The following is a 24952-nucleotide window of genomic DNA, read 5'->3' as shown; positions in this document are numbered from 1 at the left end:
GGACCTACAGGGTAAGGATTCAGGTTCTTTTTAGGCTCTGTTGGTAAACTTGGTGAGACAAAGAAAAATTGGTAAAGTACCTCCCCAGTGTAAGGAGTCACCATGAAGCACACACATCCTCCACTATTGCTACTGTAAAAGGGCTTAGTGAGATCAAACCCTGCTGTTCCCTGGCCATATCAGAGTGTTGCCTCTTGATTCCATTTTTTTCCTACACTTCGAACTTGATGACAGGGAAATGAACTCACAATTTCTTCTCTTCAGGACAGAATATGCTCAGTCCCCTGATATTCTCAAGTGTTTGAGAGCACAGATCTTCTGCCCATTGTGCTCTGAGTCACCAAGAACAACCGTAGCAGATGCTGGGGTTTCTTCTTGAATTGGCAACGTTCAACCAACAGGGTCCCCTTTGCTGCTGAAAGCATTTCTGTGTACCTCAATGCATGCCTTGCCTCTTCTTTGCTCCCGTCTTCTGTGCAATGTCGTTGCAGAGGAAGATAAGACACACAACCTATGATTTTTTTGGTGATTGTTTAGCATCGAGTGTGAATCAAACAGTGCCTGGAAAGATCTCAGTAAAGTTTATGAAAAATGTTCAGCAGCCATCTTATTTTGCACTTTTCCTTCTTAGAATTTCTCAGTGATAAAGGGACCTAAGACTTAAGCAAAACTAAAAGCAGTTGCTGGCCTCTCTAATTAACAGATCAAGTGCAGGCATCCTTTTTACCTCCTACCACATCATAGCTCCACAAACAGTGTAACAGACAAAAGACAGCTAAATGTTTAACCTGGACTGAAAGTAAACATGTAATCCTACATTGTTGCTATTTAATAAGGCTTAAATTTATTTTCAGAAAGGCAGGTGTCCAGCACCATGTGAGATTCCCTGAGATACTGATAGCATCTGCATAGGTTGGCAGGTGGAACACAAGAGCTATGGGCAATCCACGCCTCCCAGAGCAGCAGCTGAAGACTGGGTTCAATTACTGAAGGCATCTCAAAAGACTCTAAATGCAGGTGCTTTGGCAACTGAATTGGACACTAGGTGACTGAATGAAGTTTAAGCTTAGCATTTTTAAGGAGCTAAAATCAAATCACCTGCAGCAGTAGTAGAATTAACTTCATTTCCAAAAGCAAATGTGTCAACATTTGTTACTGTTGAGCTGTTTCCATCATTGCTTTCAAAGCAAACTGAATTTCTGTTGCCTGCTACCCTTGCTGTCTGTAAGACAGCAAGACCATGACAAAGAGCTCTCCATGTCTGCAAGTTTAGAAAAGAAGGCAACCTTTCTGCCCATTCTGGTTTAATGACTTTCTATGGTGCAATTTATTTTGAAACAAGTTACAGCATAAGGCAATTTTGCTACTCGACAACTCTTGGGTGTAGTCTGGTTTTGACTTAGTAAATAGATGAAGCTCTCAAACCGCCTGAATTCTTTTATTCAAAAAAAGGCTAGAGACAAACTTAAGAGGCATCGATCTCCTTCATGCTTCATGATATTCTCAAAAAAAAAAAAAAAAAAAAAATCACAAAATATATGCACGATGTGCCAAGTTTTCAAGGAAACAGGAAAAATGGAAAATCCTAATGAAATTACATCACCAAACAAAGGCCATGTTAGTTATATTATCTTGCCACACAAGTATTTGTACATTATGCTGAACAAGCTGAAAATGCTGCCTTAGAACAGTCTGACTTCAGCTTTATTCAATTGCTTTGCTTTCAGGCAATTTTTTATGTTTCAAAGTGACTGACAGAATCAAACCAAATTTGTAAACTCAGTCATTCAAAATGATATAAATCATGACCTTTAAGATCAGAATGGATAATTCTGAGAAAATTTCAGGGAAGTACTATATAGTTATGGTAGATGAAAATAATTGACTTTTACAAAGAGCAGGTGGTTTTATGGCTGCCATATATGGAAGGTAACATGAATGTTCATGAAGCATTCACCTGTAGGTTGTACCAAGTAATCTACTGACCAGTGGCTGTAACCAAGTCAATGATGAAAGATTTGTTATGTGTCTAAATGTGGGGATCAAACACTGCCAGAAACAGTGTGGTGATATTGTAGGATCAATATCAGAAGCTGCATCCAGCTTGCAACTGGCAAACTCACATATAGCATTATTGCTGTGGGCATGATTGAAATTAAGCTTGCCCAGAGACCACTGAGAATACTACTATACTAAAAACTACCTATGAAACTGTTTATCAAACTACATACCATGGGAAAAGTATCCTAAAGGAGATGCTATGTTAAACAAAAAAATTCCCACGTGTCTTATCAAGAGCTAGGATGTGGTATGAATCACTACATCTAAAGATGAAATGTGTGATGCTGTGTGTGCCAGCAGGCATCCATGTCACCCAGACAGTAAGAGTCTTCCAGTGAAGAACTACTGAGTTATTTGTGCACATGTACAAAGTAGGAGTATAAAAAATATTATAAAGAAATATCAGGAAATGCGAGATTGAAGTCAGGATATAGTAGTTCAAATACAAAATATTTACTTGCTTGGTACAAAAAGAGCTCTAAACATAATAAAAAGAAAGACACACAGACAAACAGAGAGATAAGTCAGGGAGAGTAATAAGCTACAGAAAACTTTACAAAGGCTGGATTTTCAGCCACACAAGAGCATTCTTTATGAAACAAAGCACTGCAGTCAGATGAAAGTGGCAACGTATTCTAAAAGCAGAGACTTTTAAAGCTGGAGATACTGACATTCCCAAAAATCACTATTAGAAAGATGGAAACGTCCCCAGATTTGGCAAAGGAGTTTCAGAAGAACCTTCACAGCAGTGAACCCACTCTACACCATCTCCCCTATCAGAATTTGAAGAGCTGATATTAGCTTGAATGGTGCTCAACTTCCTGAGCTGTAAACTGAATGAGGCTTACCAAAGTCACAAGCAACTTTACTTTGTGCAGCCAAACCAAAAAATACTTTGCTTCCAATGCAGTGAATTTAGCAGTTATTCTGGCATAGGTAATGCTGGTACTATAAAATAGCTGAGATTCGTCATTCTGCGTTACATCCACATGTGGCTTTCATCCATCTGCTGCATATGCTGGTATGTGTTCAAGGACAAAACTTATCATCTTCTACTTAGATATGCAGGTTTGGATATTGACTTGAAGAAAGCCAAGGCACAGATTGTCACTGGGAGCTCTTCAGACTTACATGTCGTTCTCATACTTGCATTAAAAATGATTTAATGAATAATTTTGTTCCATGACTGCATTCATCCATTTTTTAAAAAATGAGCATTCATTCCAAATCTAGCATTCTTCAGCATTCTGTATTAATTCTGTACTGAAATTTTGCACTGTTTAATGTCCTAACTCATCATTTGACTAAGCTTACTGAAACTATTGGCTCAGTTATGAATTCATTATCTCTTTATTTCCTACATATCTCTGATATGCAAATTTTTATAGAAGTGAAATATGTCTGACTGCTTTGCTCCCAGTTAATGCAGTATTAATATAACAATGACATTCATTACATTTCTAGATACCTTTTTACTTACAGTAAGTTAATGTTTGAACTTGCTTGATGGAGTACTGCAGTTGCCTAAGTTTAATTTTGGGGCTGGCTTTATTTTTTTCCGAATTAGTACAGCTGTTAAGATAATATAAAGTGAAACTTTTAATTTTGTGTATAATCTGTTTGTGAAATGCTGATTTTTCTAAATCATGGTTTAATTATTTGAACCTAGAATTTCTCCTCTGGAAGTCTGTCTATTCCAACAGTAAAAATGGCATGTAAAGACCTCATGTACATAGAAGAGGAAAGCCCATCAAAATACCATCTGCATTATGCTAATGTCCTGTGCACACCCATCACTTCATATGGTATATCTGAAGTGTTTTAAATACCAGAGGTTGAAAGAATAGAGGTTGTGCAGCCAAAAAAAAAAGAAGAAGAGAGATTTTACCTGAGACTTTATACCAGTCTCCAAATAAAGAAATAAATTATTCTGTCAGTCTATAGTAGATAAGATAAAAAACAACGGGCTAAATTGCAGCAAGTGATAGATAGGCAAGACACTGGGAAAAATGCACTGCATAGACAGTGAAGCTCTGGGACAGACTGTCTAGAGAAACTGTGGAGTATCTGCTGTTGAAGGTTCTTAAATACCTCTCAGACAAACATCTGTCAGGATGGGGGATAGATAAACTAGGCAATCTCATAAAATCCCTTCCAGTTTTATTTTTTATAATTCTGTGAGTAGGCTTGTCATGCTGAAATATTTCTCTGATTAAGGTCTGATGCTCTCCCTTGTCTGATGTAAGGCTATTTATCCTTATGTTGTTAGAGACCTATGATGATGAATAAAAGACAGATGACTAGTTTTCTTTCAGAAGCCAATTTTTCAGCTGGTCGGCATCTGAAGTTGCAGACACATTTCCAACAGAGCTCAGTTCTAGAAGATCCCTTGTTTCAGTTACAATGGATCTTTCTAGGCCAAGCATCCTGAGATTTTCCACAAATATGCTTAAGTAAAGATCACCATCATGCTTAGGCACATGACTGCATTCCCATAACTCACCTAGTTACAGAACAGCATCTGAGGTGACTCCTCAACCTCATGTGGCTTCCACTGAGGTGTAAACTGAGAAGCTTTACCAGCCGCTTGCAGTGAGACAAGATCATGCATGAAATCAGTTGCTAAGTCTCAGCTGTTGTGGTCAACAAATGACTTCAAAGATTAACTCACGTTGAAGAAAATACTTCAGGAGTCCAGGAGCCTAACACTAACTGATGCTGTTCCTTAGGCATCCACACTAAGCCACTGTAGAGGCACACTATGAAGCCTGATCTGACCACCTGTATTTGTGCTTATACACTTAAAATGTTTGAATGAGGTTTCTAAATGGATTCTAAAAATCGAACCTAGACTTTGAATTCAGGTGTTTTTGATTTAGGTGTCATTTAAGTGCTTTTGAGAAAGATATACTTAGCCCTTTTCAAAATCTTCAAGAACGTGCTTAATTATAAGCACCTACATAAACACTGTTGAAGAGGAATGGATGAGAGCATATATTCCTGGTTACGTGTTCTTTAAAACATATTTATCCTCTATTTAGCTAAGAAAGACAAACTTACTTGGAAATGTGATCCTATATGCACACCTGTCCTAAAGGAATACCCAGAGCAGAATGCTGATGGCAATGTAAATTAGCAAGAGCCATCTAGAGTCCTAAACCACTCCCCAGAAAGTGAGGTACCAACCAACATTGGTCTTAATAAAGTTATTTCCTTATCCACCATCTAGTATTTAGATAGAGGGTCCTGGTGGACAGCAGGATGACCATGAGCCATCACTGTGCCCTTGTGACCAAGAAAGCCAATGGCATCCTGGGGTGTATTAGAAGGGGGATGGTTAGTAGGTCAAGAGAGGTTCTCCTCACCCCCTGGTGAGACCGCATCTGGAATATTGTGTCCAATTCTGGGCTCCTCATTTCCAGAAGGACAGGGAACTACTGGAGAGAGTCCAGCACAGGGCAACAAAGATGATTAAGGGAGTGGAGCATCTCCCTTATGGGAGGAAAGGCTGAGGGAGCAGGGGCTCTTAGTTTGGAGAAGACTGAGGGGTGACCTCATTAATGTTTATAAATACGTAAAGGGTGAGCCTCACGACGATGGAACCAGTCTCTTCTTGGTGACAGCCAATTATAAGACAAGGAGAAATCGGTGCAAACTGGAACACAGGTGGTTCCACTTAAATTTGAGAAGAAACTTCTTTATGGTGAGGGTATCAGAGCACTGGAACAGGCTACCCAGGGAGGTTGTGGAGTCTCCTTCTCTGGAGACATCCAAAACCCGCCTGGACACATTCCTGTGTAACCTCATCTAGGTGTTCCTGCTCCAGCAGGGGGATTGGACTAGATGATCTTCCAAGGTCCCTTCCAATCCCTAACATTCTGTGATTTATTTTGTTTAGTTTTATTGCTGTTGTTTTGTTCCTGAACACCCTGGTCTCTTGCTGATTTTAAACAATTTAATTCTGAATGTGAATTAGCATCTCTTCTGTCAAACACCTACACAAATATCTCTGTCTCTTATTTGTTTTATTTTTATTTCAAATCAGGTGCCTAATTGAATTGCTTGTGGGATTGCAGGTTGTTGGGATTTTAATTGTATGAAGTTCAGACAAAAGTGACTGTAAAAGCATCAAAGAAAAAAATAATAGTTTGTAAGTGCAAGTGAAAAGATGCTGAGATTTACATAATGGATTTAGTCAGGCACCCCTACTGTTTTATAGAAGGAAAAGTGCATGTGCACAATAAATAAATTACACTGTGCCATCAGTATGTTGTATCTAACTGCATTAGTGGCTCAATTTTTCCCCTCTTGGCTTAGGATGACATCTTGGAAAACACATATTTCTTCATTATACTATTTAAATGGTTTGATAAATCTGCTTATAGATGACAGAAACATTTCTTATTGCTCCTACCAAGTTATTTATATTTAAACTAAATCTTTCATGTGTTTACATGAAGGATCTCAAAATATTGAAAAAATGTTATTGTCATAATAAGCCTCATCCTGTAACTCGGCTAAAACGTGACCAAAATCTTGTTCTTGAGGCTGCCTTGCTGCACATGCTTCTTGTAGTGCCCACCTTCTACACCTACTCAGTCCAGGAAAGAGCTGTGTAAACCACGTCCTTCATGATGAGGGAATTTTGATCTGTTTCAACAATTCATTGCAAAATCATTTTTTTGAAATGTTGTTAATATTCTGTGAATTTCATTGTAATGTGGCAAAGTACCAGTTAGAAATTGTTAAACTATTGAATCCATTTTTTATGGAGACTGAACCTTGCTTTGAAAAGGAAATGTACAGAAAATGGATTGGTTTTGATGAAACTAATATATTTGGCTTCCAGATTTTTTATTCTCTTCCTCCACATTTTTCCCTGTGTTTTTCTGTGGGTTTTTTTGTTCTTAAAAGGGCAAGAAGATGAATGGCTTAAATATGGTCAAAAATGGGGAAAACAAAAAAATGGAACAATACAGAAAATTTTCAGATAAAAGCCCATTTAAAAAAAAAAAAAAAAGAAATCTTTAGAATTAACCTTTCCTGTAGTTTCGACATTGTTAATATTCTAACTTTGGCCAGCTCACCTCTTTCATCTGTTCAGTGCATCTATGCACTGGAATACGTGAGAAAATCTAATATATGCATATGTTTCCTTTACAAAAGAAAAACTAAACAAATTAAGGAATGTGTTACTGGAGGTCACAGACGGGATGTATTATGGATTTGATTTTGCAAGACACTGAATGCTTGCTTTGCACTGAGTGAATTTAAGGCACTTGTCACATGATCTACTCTTTTATTAGCTTAGTTCCAGCGGAAAAGGTAGAGCAGTAGCATGAGAAATGGAAAACCATGGCAGGAAAAGTCTGGTTGTTGATTCCTTAGGGGTGATGGAAACAGCTATTCTCAAAGGATGTCTGCTGAGGAATATATAAGTAATATAAAGGAAGATAGCCACAGCAAAGGAAAATGAAGATTTAAGAATAATAGAAAATAGGGAAAAAAGAGGAAAAACTATTTCTGGAGCAGTAACTGCTCTAAAAAAAAAATGTTATCAACCCAGATGAATCACATCCATGTAAGGGGGCTAATTTAAAGGCATTTTATCAGACAAAGAGAAATAAGCATTTCTAGAATGACTCAGTCCTTTGGCAGTCTACATATCTTTCTCTCTTGTGAGGCACCTCAAGGTACAGAGTGAAAATCAGATGGAATAAAGCTGGGCCACAATGACAGGGCAATATCAGACTGGTCCTTCCAACAGTTTCTGCCTTAAATTATGCTACTGGCAATCTGGTACCCAGGTCAGTAAGGACTGGTGTTTCTGTCTGCTCTTCCAGTCATCTATGCTGCAGGTATTTTGAGATCGGGCAGCTATGAAGAAGTAGGTAGAACTTGACCCTTACTTGGCAAAAAAAAAAGGGATCTGGTGAAGAACTGAAAAACCCTATTAAACCCTGTAAGAACAAAAAGCTCCCTTTAGCACCCAAGGAAAGATGATTGTGCCACCTAATGAACCGCTCGCTGCATAGACTCATGCTCAAAACATGCTCATAGGTGAGGGCTCCCTCCTGCTGTCGAGGTCATCAGTTTAATCTGATGATGGCCCACAGAAAATGCAGGGTATCATTTAAATGTTTTTATGAGTATCTTTATTTGCCTTGGGACACATACTATACTTCCCGCTGGTATATTCCCCACATATGCTCTCCATACAGCTCAGTGATCTCTGTGCCTTTTCAATAATTCAGGCTGTGTGCTCTGGCTATGTCATCGTGGGAAAGAAGCCCAATGCAGTATTAAAGAATTAAAGAGCTGCACTTCCTATAGGAAGGAGGGGAAGGTACAGATTATGGGCTTTCCCGTGTTTGCCACATCTTTTGTGTAAGCTTGATTTTCAGACGTATTTGCATCAGAAAGGTCCAGTCCCTCAAAGGTCAAATGTTCTTCAGGGAGAACTCTTCCTGAAAGCAGACTGCAGAATCAAACTTTCCTGTATGAAAAATGGCATCTTTTCTCACTGAAATATTCAATACACAGAAGCAGGATATTTTTGCCCTTTGCAATATAGTGCAACTTAAGACATGCTGCCTCCAATACGAGGAAAAAAAAGAGGGTTGCTTTATTTTATTCCCAGGTTTTTAAGCTCATAGTGGTTAACGTTTAGAAATTCAGTCCGAAGAGAGGATTGCCAGTAAAGACAATGCTTGATGAACAACGTCTCACCACTGGCATGACCCAGAGATTTACATGGACCCTTGGCCTGACTCTCGCAGGATGCTCCGCGGGGGCTTTTGTGCGGTTCCGCAGACCGAGGGTCCCCGTAGCCCTGCCCTGCCTCCGCTCCCCCTGCCCCTCGCCCTCCCCGCAGGGCAACCACCATCTTGATCGGCGCAACCTCCGGCGCAACCCGCAGCGGAGCGGCTCTGCGCAACGGCACCCACCCCCGGCGCGGAGATCCGCGGTGCGCCCGCAGCCCCCGCCCGCGGCGGCGGAGCGCAGCAGGGCCGCGTGTGCGGCGCCGACCCCCTGCGGGGGCGGGTCCCGCGTGGCGTTTTGGCTCCGCGGCGGAGGGCAGGTGCCGCTGGGCGGGTGCATGTGCGTGTGCGTGTGTGAGTGTGCAAGGCGGGGCCGTGCAGCAGGCAGCTCCGCGTCGGCTGGTGCCATCTGGGAGCCGGGGCGTGGAGCGGAGGAGGGCGCAGGAGGGGGACGAGCATCCTCAAGGCCGAGGCTCCGTTTGTCTTTCCGGGCTCGGCGCCGGTGAGCGGGAGGCTCTTTGGTACCGGCGAAGTAGCTGCGGATCAGCTTCCCTTCTCCTCGCTTTATTTTTTCGCTTGTTGTTGTGTGGCTTTTTGTTTTTTTTTTAATCCTCCCTGAAATCCAGGGAGACGCTTTCGAAGCGGGGCGAGCGCTCATCTTACGTAAATGGTGCTGCTCTGGGGAGGGCAGCCCCCCTGCCAGCCCCGGGCCGGGGGAGCGTCCCCGGGCGCGGCTCGCCCTGCCTAGCGGCTGGGCCCCTCGCTGCAGCCCGGCCTGAGATCCGCACCGGCACCGGCGGGGGCGGGCGGCGAGCGGTAGCCGGCAGCCTGCACCCCCGTCCCGGCAGGTTTCGGCGCCTCCACGGACCGACTGCGGGGATGATGCGGCGCGTCGGACCCCGCGGCGGGGAGGGCGCTATGTCAGAGAGATAACGCGCCTCCGCCAGCAGCCCGGGGGCCGTCTCGGTGCCAGCCCCCGCCCGGGACCCGGCTGCCTGGAAGCCGCTCCCTTCTCGACGGCCGGACTGGCAGCGGCGGCGGGGCCGGGGAGCGGCGGGGCGAGGTCCGGCGGGGCGGGAGAGCGGCGGCCGGCCGCGCAGGGGCACCTCGCCTCCGGGGGGCGAACGCCCGGGAGGCTGAGGAGCGCAGATAGCAGAAGCGGGGTGGAGGAGGAGGGCAGCGCCATGACTCATTTGCAGGCAGGTCTCTCCCCGGAGACTCTGGAAAAAGCCCGGTTGGAGCTGAACGAGAACCCCGACACCTTACACCAGGACATCCAGGAGGTGCGGGACATGGTAATCACCCGGCCGGACATCGGCTTCCTCCGCACCGACGACGCCTTCATCCTGCGGTTCCTGCGGGCCAGGAAGTTTCAGCACTTCGAGGCGTTTCGCCTCCTGGCCCAGTACTTTGAATATCGCCAGCAGAACCTGGACATGTTCAAGAGCTTCAAGGCCACAGACCCGGGTATCAAGCAGGCGCTGAAGGATGGATTCCCTGGCGGGCTGGCCAACCTGGACCACTACGGCAGGAAGATCCTCGTCCTTTTTGCTGCCAACTGGGACCAGAGCAGGTAAATGCAGAGCCACTCACCGCCTTAACCCCTTCTTTTCCCGGGCAATGCGTGGGAAAAGCTATGCCAGAGCAGAGGGTGGGTGGGCAGGAGGAACACACCCAGCTCTGCCCACAGGGGGCTGGACAGCAGCCTGGAAGGCAGACGGAGAAGAGAAAGAAGGAATGTATTTGTGACTTAGGACCTTTTCAAGCTTCTTATCCTTTAGGCTCTGAATTTCAGGAGGAAAGTAGGAACTGCTTGGGTGCTCTTCTCAGCTGGCTGATACGAGGTTTACAGCCTTTTGCCTCCTCTTAGCCAAAGTGAGCTGGCATGGTAGATGATATGCTTACTCCTCTGACAAAGCCAGGTTGCGATCCCTGTGTTGGTCTTTCTGCTTCAGCACACACAGAGTTGCTCAGGTGCACAGGAGAAAGTGGGAGATGCCGTGTGTAAAACAGGAGTATCCATCATGGCTTTTGAGCTGAAAAGTTTGCGGTGCAGGAAGCTGAGGCCCTGAATTCTTGCCCTGTGCTAAAGACAGCTCTTCCTGAACCACCTGGAAATGCCAGGGTAGAAGTTACAGTAACCTCTTACCCATTCACAGTAATCTCTTTTTTTCCCCACTCACACTGCTCTAAGTGTGAATTCTCTGCATAATAGGATCCAAGTACACAAAGCTTTGGGAGCAAATTCAAGGAGGCTAATGCAGTCCCCAGAACAATTTCTGATCTTTTTTGGGACTACCGTAGCCTGAAGATGACTTAGCAGCCTGACCCAAGAGCTGTCTCCCATCAAGGCCCTTTCTTTTAGCAATCGACTTGATATTATGTGACACTATTTTGTTATTCTAAATAGCTCACTGGGTGTCATGCCCAATTTCTCCTGCAGTCTAAAATTACATCTGCAAAAATTGCTTGATTTTCAGCATATGTAAATGAATGAATCCATTCAGAGTGAAGTATAAAGGCTATTCCTGTGAACACTGCATCATTTCCCTAGGCTCCCAACCTGAGAGCAGGTTTAGTATATGGAGCACTTCTAGTGAGAAAAAGTACAATCTTGCTAGTTACCTTCACATAAACCCAAACTGTCTTTTGTGCAGTCAGCTCAGGCGGGGGAAAGACAGTGCTGAATGCTCAGTGCAGATGTCCCAAGCTCAGCTATTTTGAAACATGAGGAGGTCATGAACAGCTAGCAGTGTGGATAAATGACAAAATCTTGGGAACTGACATACTTAAGCCGACCCTTTAACTGCTTGTGTAGCTGTCCTCTTGCAGGCTGTGTTGATAACCATTGCAGGGAGTGATCCCACAGTTTCCTTCAGCAGTCGGTGTTACAGCAAGGGATGGGTCTCTGCCCAAAGCACCGCTGGCCCACCATGGCTTTTGCCTTCTCCAGACAGGGTGGCCACATCCACACTGCCTACAGGGAGAGTTTCATGGCCCTTGCTAACCCGTGAATCATGCCTGGGGACTGGGAGAAAGCTGTCTGGCACAAGTCAAAACTGCACATGACCAAAGCTAACAACTGGGGCCAGGTTCCTTTCCCTGCCTTGGTTTTCTGGCAGATGGAGCCAAAGAAGCTGAGTGAGGAAGCAGTGGTGATGAGGCTAAGGACTGAGTGGGCTTCCTCTCCCATATGAGAACCTTCCTTATTTCCCACGTAATGACCAAGTCAACTTTTTATTTTTAAAAACAACTCCACAGATTCTTAAAAATCTCCAAACAAGGAATTAGCGAAGAAATGGATGGTTAGGCCTTTTATTAAGTCATACATCTACCATGAAGAAGTTACCGTGTTAAAGATAGCATGAAATGCTGTCATTTCTCATTAATGGAAAAAACCCCAAAGCTTTAGGTGACACTTTTCAGATCATTAGTTCCTAGTGAAAAAATCACCAAGAATTCAAAATCAGAGGTAAATTATCGGTAAAGAAATAATTGGCATGCGAGAAGGTGAGGTTTATTTTCTTCTTAATTGTGGATGTGCTGATATTTAAACTACATGAGGTCAGCTGACACAACAGTAAATTTATTATGATATTTTTCTTGAAGCCCCATTGGTAAAAATATTATTTCTGATGTAATAGGGAAGTGACTGGGGTACACAGGATTACCCAATGGCCATATTTGCAGCTGGGCCCCTATTGGTCTTCAGCACTGCTCGCCCATGGCACGACTGTCCTCCAGAGCTAGGGATTTGTTTTCAGAGGGACCACTCAGACAAAGGGGAGAGAGCTGTGGGGAGTGGCTTGCTCCAAGGCACATGACAAGTCAGTGACAGATCTGGGAATGGAGCTAGGTCACTCTCTTTTCTAATTAATTTAGTGTCTTCCATTATCTGATGTTCAGCAGCTGAACCCAGGGAGCATTGTCTCTGGAACATATACTAGAGCTGCTACGCAGTATGTCTCAAGCTTATGCCTTAACTGACTTGAGACCTTTCTTACAATACGTAAACCTGTGTTCCTCTTACAGCAACCCTGGGAGGATTACTTTTTGAAGTGTGTCTTTTTAGGACCTCTTTATATGCTTCAAAAACTAAGTTAATAGAGCACAGCAAGTCTCCAGATTTATAATGTGTGTATGACTTATTACAGCTAGCATGTAACAATTAGAAATAAAAAGTTACAATTTGTTATTTAAATGAATAGCAGACATACTATAGATGATTTATATAGCATCAGCAGCCTATGATTTACATAGTTCCAATTAGAAAGAGAAGGAAGGGAGGCAGAAAATTCCTATGGTAAAACAAGCCTGTGTACTAGATGTTAAATCACTAAATTTAAGCAGGGCCTGAAAACTGTACCAAATGTCCTGCCATCTGAACAACTAAATCAGACATGTATTTAAAACAAACAAACAAAAGAGGAAAGGTGAAGGATAATGTATTGAGTGGCCCAGCAGCTTTTCAATGGGACCTTGCTGAACTCTCCATCCTGTCTCTGATGTGGGGAAAGTGAAGACAGGTGGCATTCCTGCCAGGAGGCTGAAGAGCACTTGAGGAGGCATCAGCCCTCCCTATTAGCTTCTAGATTGTTGATTCCTAACTACATTTGGCTTGTAGGTGTGTATGTGCATTTGAAGATTCCCTTTTCTTAATGTGTCCAGCTGGTGGAGGTTTTTTTCAGTTAACAGCAGAATTAACTTCAGCTCTCAGCAGCAAGCGATCTGTTGTCATGCATGTTCTTCTATATGCTTCATGGCACCCGTACACAAATTCCCTAGGAAAATCGGTCTATTTTGATGATACTTATTTGAAATCTTTCTCTGCAGTTATTTTCCTAGAAAGTCCATTAGAAAAGCTCAGTAGAAAATTGCAGTAGTGCCTAGTTCCTGTCTGTGTCACAGTGACCCAGTCAGCTCACACCATCCTCAGTGAATATGGAAATCCTCTGTGCTCCTTACTGTTAGCTTTGCTGTTGCATCAGATGATTTACAGCAGGGCAAAGATGGAATCTACTGTTTTGCTTCCAAAACTATGCTTTCATGTGCAGAAGTGCTAGAAACTTTTCCTTCCATTAAATGAAAATTTAAATTCTGTAGCTAATAGGAGGCTGATTTGCTCCTCAGCTCACTATTAAACACAAGTGAGTTGGCAGGGTATTTTTCAAGCTCTGGTGGAGACAGTGTGACAAAATAAATAGCAATTCTAACAATAATAACATATTAACAATAACATAATACTTGGTTAATAGAGTCAGTTTTTGTTTCAAAGTAATATCTTTCAAATAATAATTATTAACTAGTGCAAACACTGTCATTTTTTCTACAGTTTCTCCCGATGACTGATGCTGTCTTATTGTTTCTCAGATTTCCCCCATGTATCTATATCTGTCTGTTAGCACTTGTATTTAGACTGTGAGTGTTTTGGCTAGGGATCTTTCTGATCAATATTAATGTAAAATTTAGATCAGTTGAATCTTCATCTGTGGCTGTGACTGTTAGACACCACGCTAACATGAGGAGTAATGAACAGTATTACATCTGAATCTAAAAGCTAATCTGGTAAAATATTTGAAGCAGTTTCTATTTCTCTGTCATTTTTGTAACATTGGTAGTGCTTTTTCTTTTTAGAATAAGGGCCCCCAAGGCATACTACCACTGTTTAAGCAGAATACCTGTGAGAGAAGTTTCGATCTCAGTCTTTTCAGCATTCAAAGCTGTACCCAATCTGATGAATAACGGATATCTGAGGCATCATTTCTAGGTACTACTTTGTGTATCTTTAGGGCTCTTGTTTCACTGAAATTCAAAAGATATTAAGCCAAAGCAGTAGGTCAGAAATGGGATGATGGCTCAGAGACTTGACCAGTTTTCTCTTTAAAACCACAGTGGCACAAGAGCTCATTTGACAGAAACATTTACTTGTCCAAAGGCTGATGGACTTAAAATACAGATTGTGCATTTCTTACATGTTTGGGACCTTCAGGAGACATGTAGCTTAAATTTAAGAAAAGGAGACTTATCATTTATCTCTTCTAGTTAACAGTTCGCATCCTGAGAGGCAGACTCATGCCACTCCATTTTAAGTCTCAAAATAACTTGAAATTTCTTCATATCAAGGGGGAGATGACAAATAGCAATAGAGATAGTAGGGTAACACTGCCAAATCAGATTATTTGTTATTCAGTGCAAATGTGAATTGACGGGAACCAGAATCTGATTAAACAAATGATATGGTGGATGCCACCTATTGTCAAGAACATAAAATATGGAAAACAGCTGACATGGCTGGATTTGACTTGAGACATCTGTACCCTGCATTCTTCCTGTCTCTTTCTGTTGGCCTGGTGGAAATCACAGTGGCCTCTGGGAATAAAGAGGATGCATAGACCACATAACCAAGAGGTGAAAGTGAAAGATCATGGTGAAGTATTACCAAGAGTTGATAGCAGTGTCTGCCAGACTGTTTTTACCAGAAATCATTGGAAATACTTTGAATCTGCTCATGTCCCATAGAAAATTCTCAAATAACTTTTCTGTAAAGGGGGAATTGCTGCCATGGTTAAATTACAAGAGACTGGGATACTCAGTTAATTGTTTGAGCTGTTCTGTTATTGACAAGTCAAGACCTCATTGAGGCATTACCCTAGAAAGCTCTGTTGCTGTCGTCGTAGAAATGGTAGCAATCCCAAAGCATTTGAAAGAATCATTGTCAATGTGGCTATTAACTTGTCAAACCTTCCCAGGCTCATTGCTTTAAAGTCAACCTGAATGAAGAATTTCAAGAGGTAGCAGAGTGTGTCTGCACACCAGTCCCCACCTCCTTTGAACTCAAGCTGGGAATCACATAGGAGAGGAACATTAAGAGTGCATTATATATGTGATAACATATTTCCAGAACTTGTTATTCATGTTAACAACTGAGCTAAAAAAGTTGCCTAAGCTCTCCATTGAATTAAGCATGGTCCTATAAATAGAGGGCATTAAATACATTTAAATTAACTGTGAGTTCTCAATTATCCCCACAATTAGTAATACCTTGCTGGCTACAATATGCCCTGTAAAAGTCTGTTTAAACAAGTGAATGCAACTGAATTTAGCCATAAATAAATAAGGATTTATTTTTACACAACCTAACTCCAGGTTACTATAGCTACTGCATCAAATCAGGCCTGGTGTACCCTACATACCTGACAGCACTGGAGCAGTCATTGTAAAACTGGGGCCAGCTACCCAAAATGGGTAGCTTGTTGTCCCCTAACATGATGTTACTTAGCACGGAGTGGTAAGAATAAAACAATACCATCTTCTCCTCAGGCTGAACACCATGGTCTCTCAAAATTTAAGGCTAATATGTTGAAATTTTTTTTTCTTCTTTAAAGTAGAAAGGCAGTCAAAGCCATCTTGGATCAAATTTATTTCACACTCACTAGCTTATCTGTTTTTTCTCACTTTTGCTTGATTATATTTCTGTATCTATATGGAAAGTAATTTCAGCATGGAATAAAAATTTCAGCAACACAATCTGAAGTAATTTTCCCCGTTTTCTTTTTACATATTTTCATTTCCCGAAAGTCCAGCCAAGGATGAAGCGTGTTATGGCAGAGCCTGTACATCCTAATGCTGACGTGAACAGTAGTAGCAGTGAAATGTTGGACGACATGGAGATGGAGTGAATTGAAGATGAATCTTCATGCAAATAACTCTGTGCTGTGTGAAAGCTTCAGTATAGTTTCTCTAATCATGTTTCGTTCGCTTGGGCTGTTCAGCTGATACTTTCAGGACTCAGCTTGCCATTCACAGCACCTAAAATTATGTCTATCACACCAAATTTACATTTCTGGCTTGCCTCAGCATGTCCCCAGAGGAAAAGCTGCTTTAAATATCCACTAATGGATTTGTCTTGCTTGCCTGGTTTTCTGTTCTGTACTTAAGTAAGGTATCAAAACCAAGAGAAGAGGTCCATTACAAAACGAAGAATAGCTCTTATCTTCAACTAATTGCCCCAAAGGGTATCTGAGGGGGTAAGCTTGGTTGTTAATGACATGTTCTTATAGACTTCTGATATAGTTTTTAGACTTAAAGAGGACTTCAGTTACCTTCCTCTGACAGAAGGTGTTCGTGCTTGCTTTTATCTACACGTGTTCTTCAGGACTTGTTTGCATAGAAAGGACAACCTTGTGTCTTTTTCAGTGAGTAAACATAGAATATAATCACTGGTGTTGTGAACTCTATTTCTTACGCTAAGCAAAGCTGCAATGAGAGTTACAGTGATGTTGAATATGCCGTAGACCATTGGTTACTCTTTGCGGTGGCTGAAATCCTGTTCTCAGTGATGCCTGACAGTTTCCCTGTTGACTTAAATGGATTCAGAACATAATTAGGTATATTTGTGTTTACATATACACATTTATATATGTATCGGGTACATATAAAAGCATTTTATGGCCAGTCTTAGAGACTTGGTCTGCCTCATAGACAAATAATTTTTATGTCTAATGCACTAGATTTCTAGCAGTCTTGTGCCAATAGGGAGCTGTTAATCCAAGGCATGTGATGTCCACTTAACTGCCTAGAGAGGACATTAGAGAACTTGGGACCCATCTTATTGGACTGAATGTAGGGTGCTTGCAGCAGTGGTGCTTGCAGCAGCTTTCTGCTTCATGGAGCTCTTCTCCTGGAGAACGAGATCTTCTGAATGGGGCAGCATAAATATCAAGTGAGTTTGAGGCTAATTTTAGGATTTGAGTATTTCTAATGTCTGTTTCTTGCATGAAGTCTGATAGATTATTTTCACACTGAAGCATTAGCTGCTCTCCCAGTGTCTCACCTGATGTAATTGCCTTCCCAGTGTGACATTTCCCATGGAAAGGCCTCTTACAGGGTGTATCTCCATCTAATTTCATGAAGCGATTAAAAAATCAGTACTTCAGAGACCTCCACCACCTTGTGGAGGTAACTAGGGTTTGAAGGCAGTTGGCCACTCTCTGAGCTCAACCCTGACCCTGAACATGGCTCTGTAAACCTCCTTGCCTCAGGCTAAGCACCTGTTTTAAACTCCGTGCTGACAGTTGTGCAAAACGCACCTCGTACAGGGGATTTTTAATTCCCATGTTGATTATGTGCCTTCCACTGTCCATGCACCAGTGTTGCACTGGATACATAGACTGGTCTGCAGATACACTAGGCAAACTGAGACCTTTTCAGTGCCACTATAACTGTCTATAGTCTTCACTCTGCCCAATACTCCCCACATGTCCCATTATGCATGTGCAAACTTGCTTGAGAAAGAGCTGATGAATGATTTCATTTTTCCTCAGGTTGTTCCTTGCACTGTGGCCCTGGGGATGATTGTTTGCTTATCCAGAGGCCTCAGCAGCAACAGTGGCATTTTCCCCACATGTCCAGCAGTTGGGCTTGGGGGAGCTGCTCTGCTCTAGGACAGGGGGAGCATCAGCCACAGTGTGCTGGAGATGTTGGCTCTGCCATGCCAGCCCTGTGTCCCTGGGCAGATTTACTCAGGACAGGTGGGATGCTCCAGGTTTGCTTCAGTGTGCCTACTACAAAAACGTAGTCCTGGCCTAATAGTTCTTTGATTATCAAATTGTACTAACAGGGATCCAGGTTTTGAACGTTTTCCTTCAAATGGGTTTAAAGGCATGTCCTTTTTTCCCCCATGGACAAAATTCCAATGGTCTTCTTTTTTTTTTCTTTCTGCCAAAAGGAAATAGAGAATTTTAGCATTTTGAGGATTTCCATAGGAAAATCACAGACAAGAATTTTTCTTGCTCTGTTTCCTCTCCCAGTTGAAAAAATTTGAACAAAAAAGAGGAAGCATACCAAACTTCCTGTAAACCTTTTATCTCAGAAAAGTAAAGCCTCAGAAAAAAATTAAATCTCAGAAAAGTGAAAAGGAAAGGAGTCAATAAAAGAACTTTCATCCCAATCAACCAAACCAAATTCAAAGCAAAATAAGGATCTCCAAAATTAAGGGAAGAATCTTACAAAACAATGCTTCCCCAAATGTTTTCTGGGGAAAAGACCCTTTCTCTTGTTCTCTTGTGTTAGACTGACATTAAGAGAGTCGTTTTCTAGTCCCTTTTCTAGGAATGCATATTTGGGAAGTTCATTGGGTTTTAGTTGGCTGAAAAAAAATGATGGAAAGATGCGAGAAGTCAGCTAGAGCAGATTAATGTCATTTGTGTTATTCCCTTTTGTAGACACTTTCAAAATGTAGTTATATACACAGCGGAACAGTATACTCATTGTATTAAAGCAAGTAGAATTCAGTATAATTTAATGTAATTTCTAACTAAGTACACATGATCTTTGCTACATATGCAGCATGGTGAGGACTCAGGATTTTGAGAACTATGTTTGATGCCATCATGGAAGACTTTTAAAGGGTCTTATTTAAAAATATCTCCACAAACACTGAAGACTTAACTCTTTCTTTTGTTCCTGGAATATTTTCTTCTCTGATATTTTTTTCTGGTTTAACATTCTAATGCCACACCTGAAACTGTGGTGTGGACTGGAAAATTGACATCTGTTTCTGTAACCATTTATCTTACTTTTAAAAAGGATTTTTAGGTATAAAACATAGTTAGCCTGGAAAACATAAACAGTTAAACTGCTACTTTAATATATCTTAAAAACCCCCACATAATTCAAATGTTTCTTTTTTTTTTTTTAATTTATTTTTTCTTTTTAATGCAATAAGCTAAACTGCAGGATGATTAATAACTGTATTATATGACAGTCTAAAGATGACATTGCGGTATATATTTAAGCTATTCAGCTACTGTATTAGGTGCTTTAGCTTGAACAAAAGAAAGGTTATATTCAACAGGGCTTGGCAATATGGAATTATGTCTTCTTCAATCTAAGAAAAGATTATATGCATATGTGTAAAACACATAATTACATATTGTAGGTGGCATCTTTCTAAATCCAAATTTAACATAGAAAATTCTAGGACTGTTGAATACCATGTTTCAAACTTACTCCTGAAACCACATAATTTGTGTATACAAAGTACTCAGTACTCAGAAGGCAGTTAACTAACTCTTAAAAAGTTGCTATTGCTCTTAAACCAGAAGCACCTCAAAGCCTCTGTGTGTGTTACTTTCTGCTTTCAAGATACTTTAGTAATCAGCCTTCTGTAAACCTTTTGTACATGTAAGAGGAAACTTTAACCCAGAGAGAGGGACAAGGGAAATGTGTGGAAATCTCCTTTTTCTGTGATAATTTTGTAGAAGCTGTTATTTCAATACCTTGGAAAAATATAGGAGGAAACTTTGTATCTAGGCTCATGGTGTTAAGGTTGAGGTTTTGGTATTGTTATGGTTTTAGAAAAATAAAAGTTTCATAGATATGTTTTGTACAGACATTTAAGAAAATGCATAGATATTAAAGCAGATTAGGAGACTACAGAAGATTTCAAATTTGCTTTGGTGTGTTAATATTCTTGTAGTTTGTTCTGGCTGGCTGATGGTCTAGATGTACATAATCCTGCTCAAGAGGATGAGTTCAACTAACTGAGCTTTTGAGACTTTCCCAGCTTTACATACCCACATGACTTCTGAGGACATGTTTGCACTCCTTTGATTTAAACTTTTGACACACAGTACAAAGGAAGAATGCTCAGAACTTCTCCACGTCTGTGGTCGTTTCTCCTTTCCTAACCAAATTTCTCCTTATCATTCACAGGTACACGCTGGTGGATATTTTGCGCGCCATACTTCTTTCTTTAGAAGCCATGATAGAAGACCCTGAGCTTCAAGTGAATGGATTTGTTTTGATTATAGACTGGAGCAACTTCACCTTCAAGCAGGCCTCGAAGCTCACACCAAGCATGCTTAGATTAGCCATAGAGGGCCTTCAGGTAACCTTCTTTTCTTTCTTTTCCTCATTTTCCTTTACTTTACAGTTCATTACAAATCTGGGTTGTTAAAAAAAACCCAAACAAAACAAAAATTCAAGAACTTCTGAGCAGTAAGGCTATTGACACCTTAAAGTATGAGTGAACAGGCAAGCTGCAGTGGCACAGGCTTAATGCATGGGCTCAGTCAGCCAGCTGCAGTAACTCCTTGCCATAAATAAGAGGTAACTTCTTTGCCATAAATAAGAGGTAGCTTTTCTGTCTTTATTCCAAAGTGGCTGTCTTACTGTAAATTCAGACTGTAGCTTCTGCAGCAGCAAGTTAGAAGTAATGAGTTTATCCTGTCATTTTGCACAGGGCTAATGAAATATGGATTGCTCCTGCCATGCCAAGTTGTTTTTTTTGTTGATTCCATTGGAGACAGGCTTTACATCATTTGTCCTGAAAAAGCACGGGGCACTGTGATTAGACAGTTAGCTGGGGCTGTTTACTTACTCGAAGTTCAGCATGTGCTTGGCTTTTTTGCTGGGTCAGGATTAATTTGAGTAGCAGCTTCTGGGACTGAGTGCACAGTGTTCTAAATGTCTTTCTGCTCATTGTGAATGCACTTTGCATGGCACAGGCACATTGGTGGAAAGCATACTACATAACTTTTTACTGTCTCCTATGATCTTTAATGCTTATTAAAATGAAAAACTAGAATCTCTAAAGTAGTTGTTTGCTGTGTAAGCTTGAGTTGCTATGTTAAAAATACCAGTAATTCACTCCTGTGGCAGTGTGCCTTGGTTTTACAAGGACGTGTATTCCTTTCCTGTGATGTTTTTATCATTTATACATTTTTATTATTCATAAAACAAAATAACAGCCTTATCTTTGAACTTCTTCAGTTTGATATTGCTATTTTTGAAGAAACTTGTATAGCAGTACTGTGGAGTTTTGATCTAAATCTTTAAATGCCTTAGCCAGTATTCAGCCTGCTGTTGCACACAGAAGGGTAGTGGCAGTCCTGAGACAAAGATCTCAGTTTTCATTTTGTTGTGTTTCCTTATGCAACGGCATGATTCCATGGTCTTGAGAACTATATCAGAAGGCAGCAGCGGGATCTGTACTCTAATAGTGCTACATTTATTTTTGATGCTTTAAAAGTGTTTTTTTTTGTGTGTGTTATTTTTCAAAATTAGCCATTGTTTACTTGTTTAGAACACTAATAAATACTTTAGTAGTCTTTATCTTTAAATGGTGATGTTTCTTCCTGGACATTATTCAGATTTGTTTGTTTTGAGGAAAACTGCAGTGGATAATTGCATCTGAAAATATGATGGATGACCTACCTAACTTCAGATTGTCTCTGAGACTCTGTTTTCTCCTGACATTGGTTGGTTCATTACTGAGTTGAGGTGAAGTCCATTGGCTTAATTTATGCATGGTACCAGCTTTGTATGTTTGAATATTCTGAGTCAGATGGTGGCCATTTTTTGCCCACTGTCTTCAGTCTTCTTGACTCCAGAGGTGTAAAACAGGGCATGAAATGCTTCAGAAGAGGGAATGAGAACACTAAAGTGACAAATGTGAGATAAAACTCTTCCAACGCTTGAGGAATCTGTCCTATTCTGTTACAGGTATTGTAATCCATAAGCAGTAATTTTTCAAGGCCTTTTACCACAAATCTTTTGAAGAAATCAATTAGTTGGGCTCTCATAATACAATGTTTAATTTTCTGTGGAGAACCACTGAGGGAATGAGGGCTAAAATTCTTATACTAGCAAAACTGACTGACTCTCTAGTGATATTTTCCCAGTAGTTATGCTACTTGGGGGGGCTGTTAATATTTAATTTCCTTTTTTTTGTTTGTTTGTTTGTTTGTTTGTTTTATTTACTTAGACATTTTTCAGTGTAAAAATATATTAGAATCAATGGAAAGGACTAAAGACAACTGTACTGAGCATCTTGGAGGGAGAAGCTCACTTCAAAAACAATTGCGATCAGGAAGGACATAAGAGGAAAACATGGTGGAAAGGTGGTACAGAGACACTCTAGGCAAGGCATGGGTTTATTTGCACCTTCTTGAAAGATTTCATGCCTGAAATCCCCTACACTCAACAGGGGCTGCCTTTTATTTTGGACAGAAGTGTGTAGCAGAAGCATAATTCTAAATGATGTCCAAGTAAAAAGTGCTTAGTCAGGTGGTATGAAGAACAACTCACATACACTGTTTATTTATGATCTTTGCAAATACTCTCTGTTTAATCAGAGAAATGGAATTTACTTTGGCTTATAAGATTTAACAGGGCTCAAGATACTGAGCCTTACCATTTGGGGAATTCAAATATTTGTGTTACTTGGGTGGAAAGGGAGAGGGAAAGTGGGATTAGTGACCACTGAATTTGATGTTAACCAAATCCCTTTGCCTCCTGAATAAAATCTACTAAATTTGCATTATATTTGCTTAGCTTCCATGGTGAGCAGAATATTCAATATGGTAAGTACCAAAAAGAGTTGATTCCAAGCTATGGTGTTTCTGAGCCCTTCACAACTGCTTATTTTTTAGGAAATTCCATTTGATAGTAAGATAAGTAAATACATAGTTTTCTACTGAAGACAAGTTCTGCTGTACAGTTCGTCTGCATATATATGTTAAATGGGAGTATGAAAAGAATCATACCTCTGACTGACTGGTATACATTAGAAAAACCTCATAGGTTTTCAGGAAAAGAGCCTTTTGACCATGGAATTTTTAATATTAAAGTACAGTGCTTTACTATAAACTAATGTGAATTTCCAGCATATCCATCCCAACAGTGCTGTCCCAACCAATTTATGCAGTGTAGGTCAGTGCTGAATTTTAGATCAGATGTTTTTGCTAGCCAAAAAGTAAAAACCTTCTGTGGAGGTTAAGACACTCAGGTGGGACTCTTGATGCTCCACTCCTAACTCATACACTGGCCTTGCATTTTTGGGAAAAAAAGGAGCAGTACTCTTTCCTGTGGATGCTGCTGGCTACAGCATTTATGTTGCTCTTCATTAGTGGGAAGGAGGATTTGCACTTAGAGCCCCTGCACCTTGCCTAGTGAAGAATAAGAGCGTGAGCAAATGCAACACACAATACTCTTTATTTTCTGAGCGGGGTCTGTCTGGATTAGGTGCCTAAGACTACTTAAGAGCTCAGAGCTGTGAAACATGAGCAGAAGCAAAACATTATTTGAGACATGAGGCTGAAACCCCTGCCCTGACTTTGGCACCTTGTGTTGGCTCTTCCCAGTGTATTCAATGTGTGGGTGTTTGTGAATCCCAGTCTTTAGGTGCCCACTTCTCCCTATTCATTGATTTCTGTGAGCCAAACACTGATTTTGGGCTTGTGAAGGAGCTTATGTTACTCTAGCAGCTGGGTTCCTGAAAGCAGGGAGTGTTACAGCATTGTGTGCTACAACACCTGAATGACTTGAGTAAGTCCCTCTCCTACATAATTTTACCTCTTTCACCAGCAGAGGGTTACAATCTGCATGCTTCAGCTATTTTTCCCATAGAAAGGAGAACTCTTGATTCCTCAGAAGAAAACCAGTCCTAACTTTCCACAGACAGTGATGAACTCTAAGCTCTTACCACACGAGAATGACAACTCGATGTTATGGCCTGATAAATGTATATGTGAAAATATTATCTCAATACATAGTATTGGTCAAGAAAACAAATCAAATGTTAGGATCTTTAAAGAAGGGAAGGGAGAGCAGGAACATGGTGAAGCCACCACAAAAATCTGTCCTGTTGCTTCAATCTTCTATATTGTGAATGCTTCTGATTTTCTGTCTCAGAAAGACTACTGTAGGACTGGAGAAGGGCAAAAAAAGCCAAAAGGTATGGCTGGTTTCTGTATAAGGAACAACTAAGTTGGCTGGAATTCTTCTTGATGGAAGAAGAAAAACTGTGGAGGGAAACTACAAGAATCTATAAAACCATAAGATCATAGGATAATTCAGGTTGTAAGAGACCTCAGGAGATCAGCAAGTCCAACCTCTTGCATAAAGCAGGATCCTTTATGAGGTCAGATCAGGATACAAACAAAGTCATGCGTGTCTGGAGAGAGCGGACAAGCTGCAGATGTTCTTGGTTACCTCCATTTTAAGAAATAGGCATAATCAGATGATACTAGCAATACGCCTGGCTCTTTATGTGATACAGTGATTCTTTGTACAATATCTGGGTAAACTGTTGAACTCCTTGCCAAGGGAAATTCTGGGTGCTAAAA

The 24952-nt window shown here is 41.0% G+C and overlaps 1 protein-coding gene across 2 annotated transcripts in view; it reads left to right on the top strand.

Moving 5' to 3' along the window:
- The first annotated feature begins 9143 nt into the window (after window positions 1-9143).
- CLVS2 (clavesin 2) overlaps window positions 9144-24952 on the top strand; it is a 60294-nt gene continuing 44485 nt past the window's right edge. Inside the window, exons 1-2 of one of the 2 annotated variants that reach the window (XM_071806583.1) lie at window positions 9144-10395; window positions 20538-20712. In XM_071806583.1, coding sequence (XP_071662684.1) covers window positions 10007-10395; window positions 20538-20712 — 564 coding nt within the window. In that variant the 5' untranslated portion in view covers window positions 9144-10006. The remainder of the gene's footprint in view (window positions 10396-20537; window positions 20713-24952) is intronic. The other variant, XM_065834743.2, reaches the window with a different exon arrangement.

This window comes from Patagioenas fasciata, chromosome 3 (assembly GCF_037038585.1).
Source record: "Patagioenas fasciata isolate bPatFas1 chromosome 3, bPatFas1.hap1, whole genome shotgun sequence".
NCBI classification, from domain to species: Eukaryota; Metazoa; Chordata; class Aves; order Columbiformes; family Columbidae; genus Patagioenas; species Patagioenas fasciata.
The sequence above is the reverse complement of the archived record's forward strand: the minus strand, read 5'-3'. Positions and strand labels throughout refer to the sequence as shown.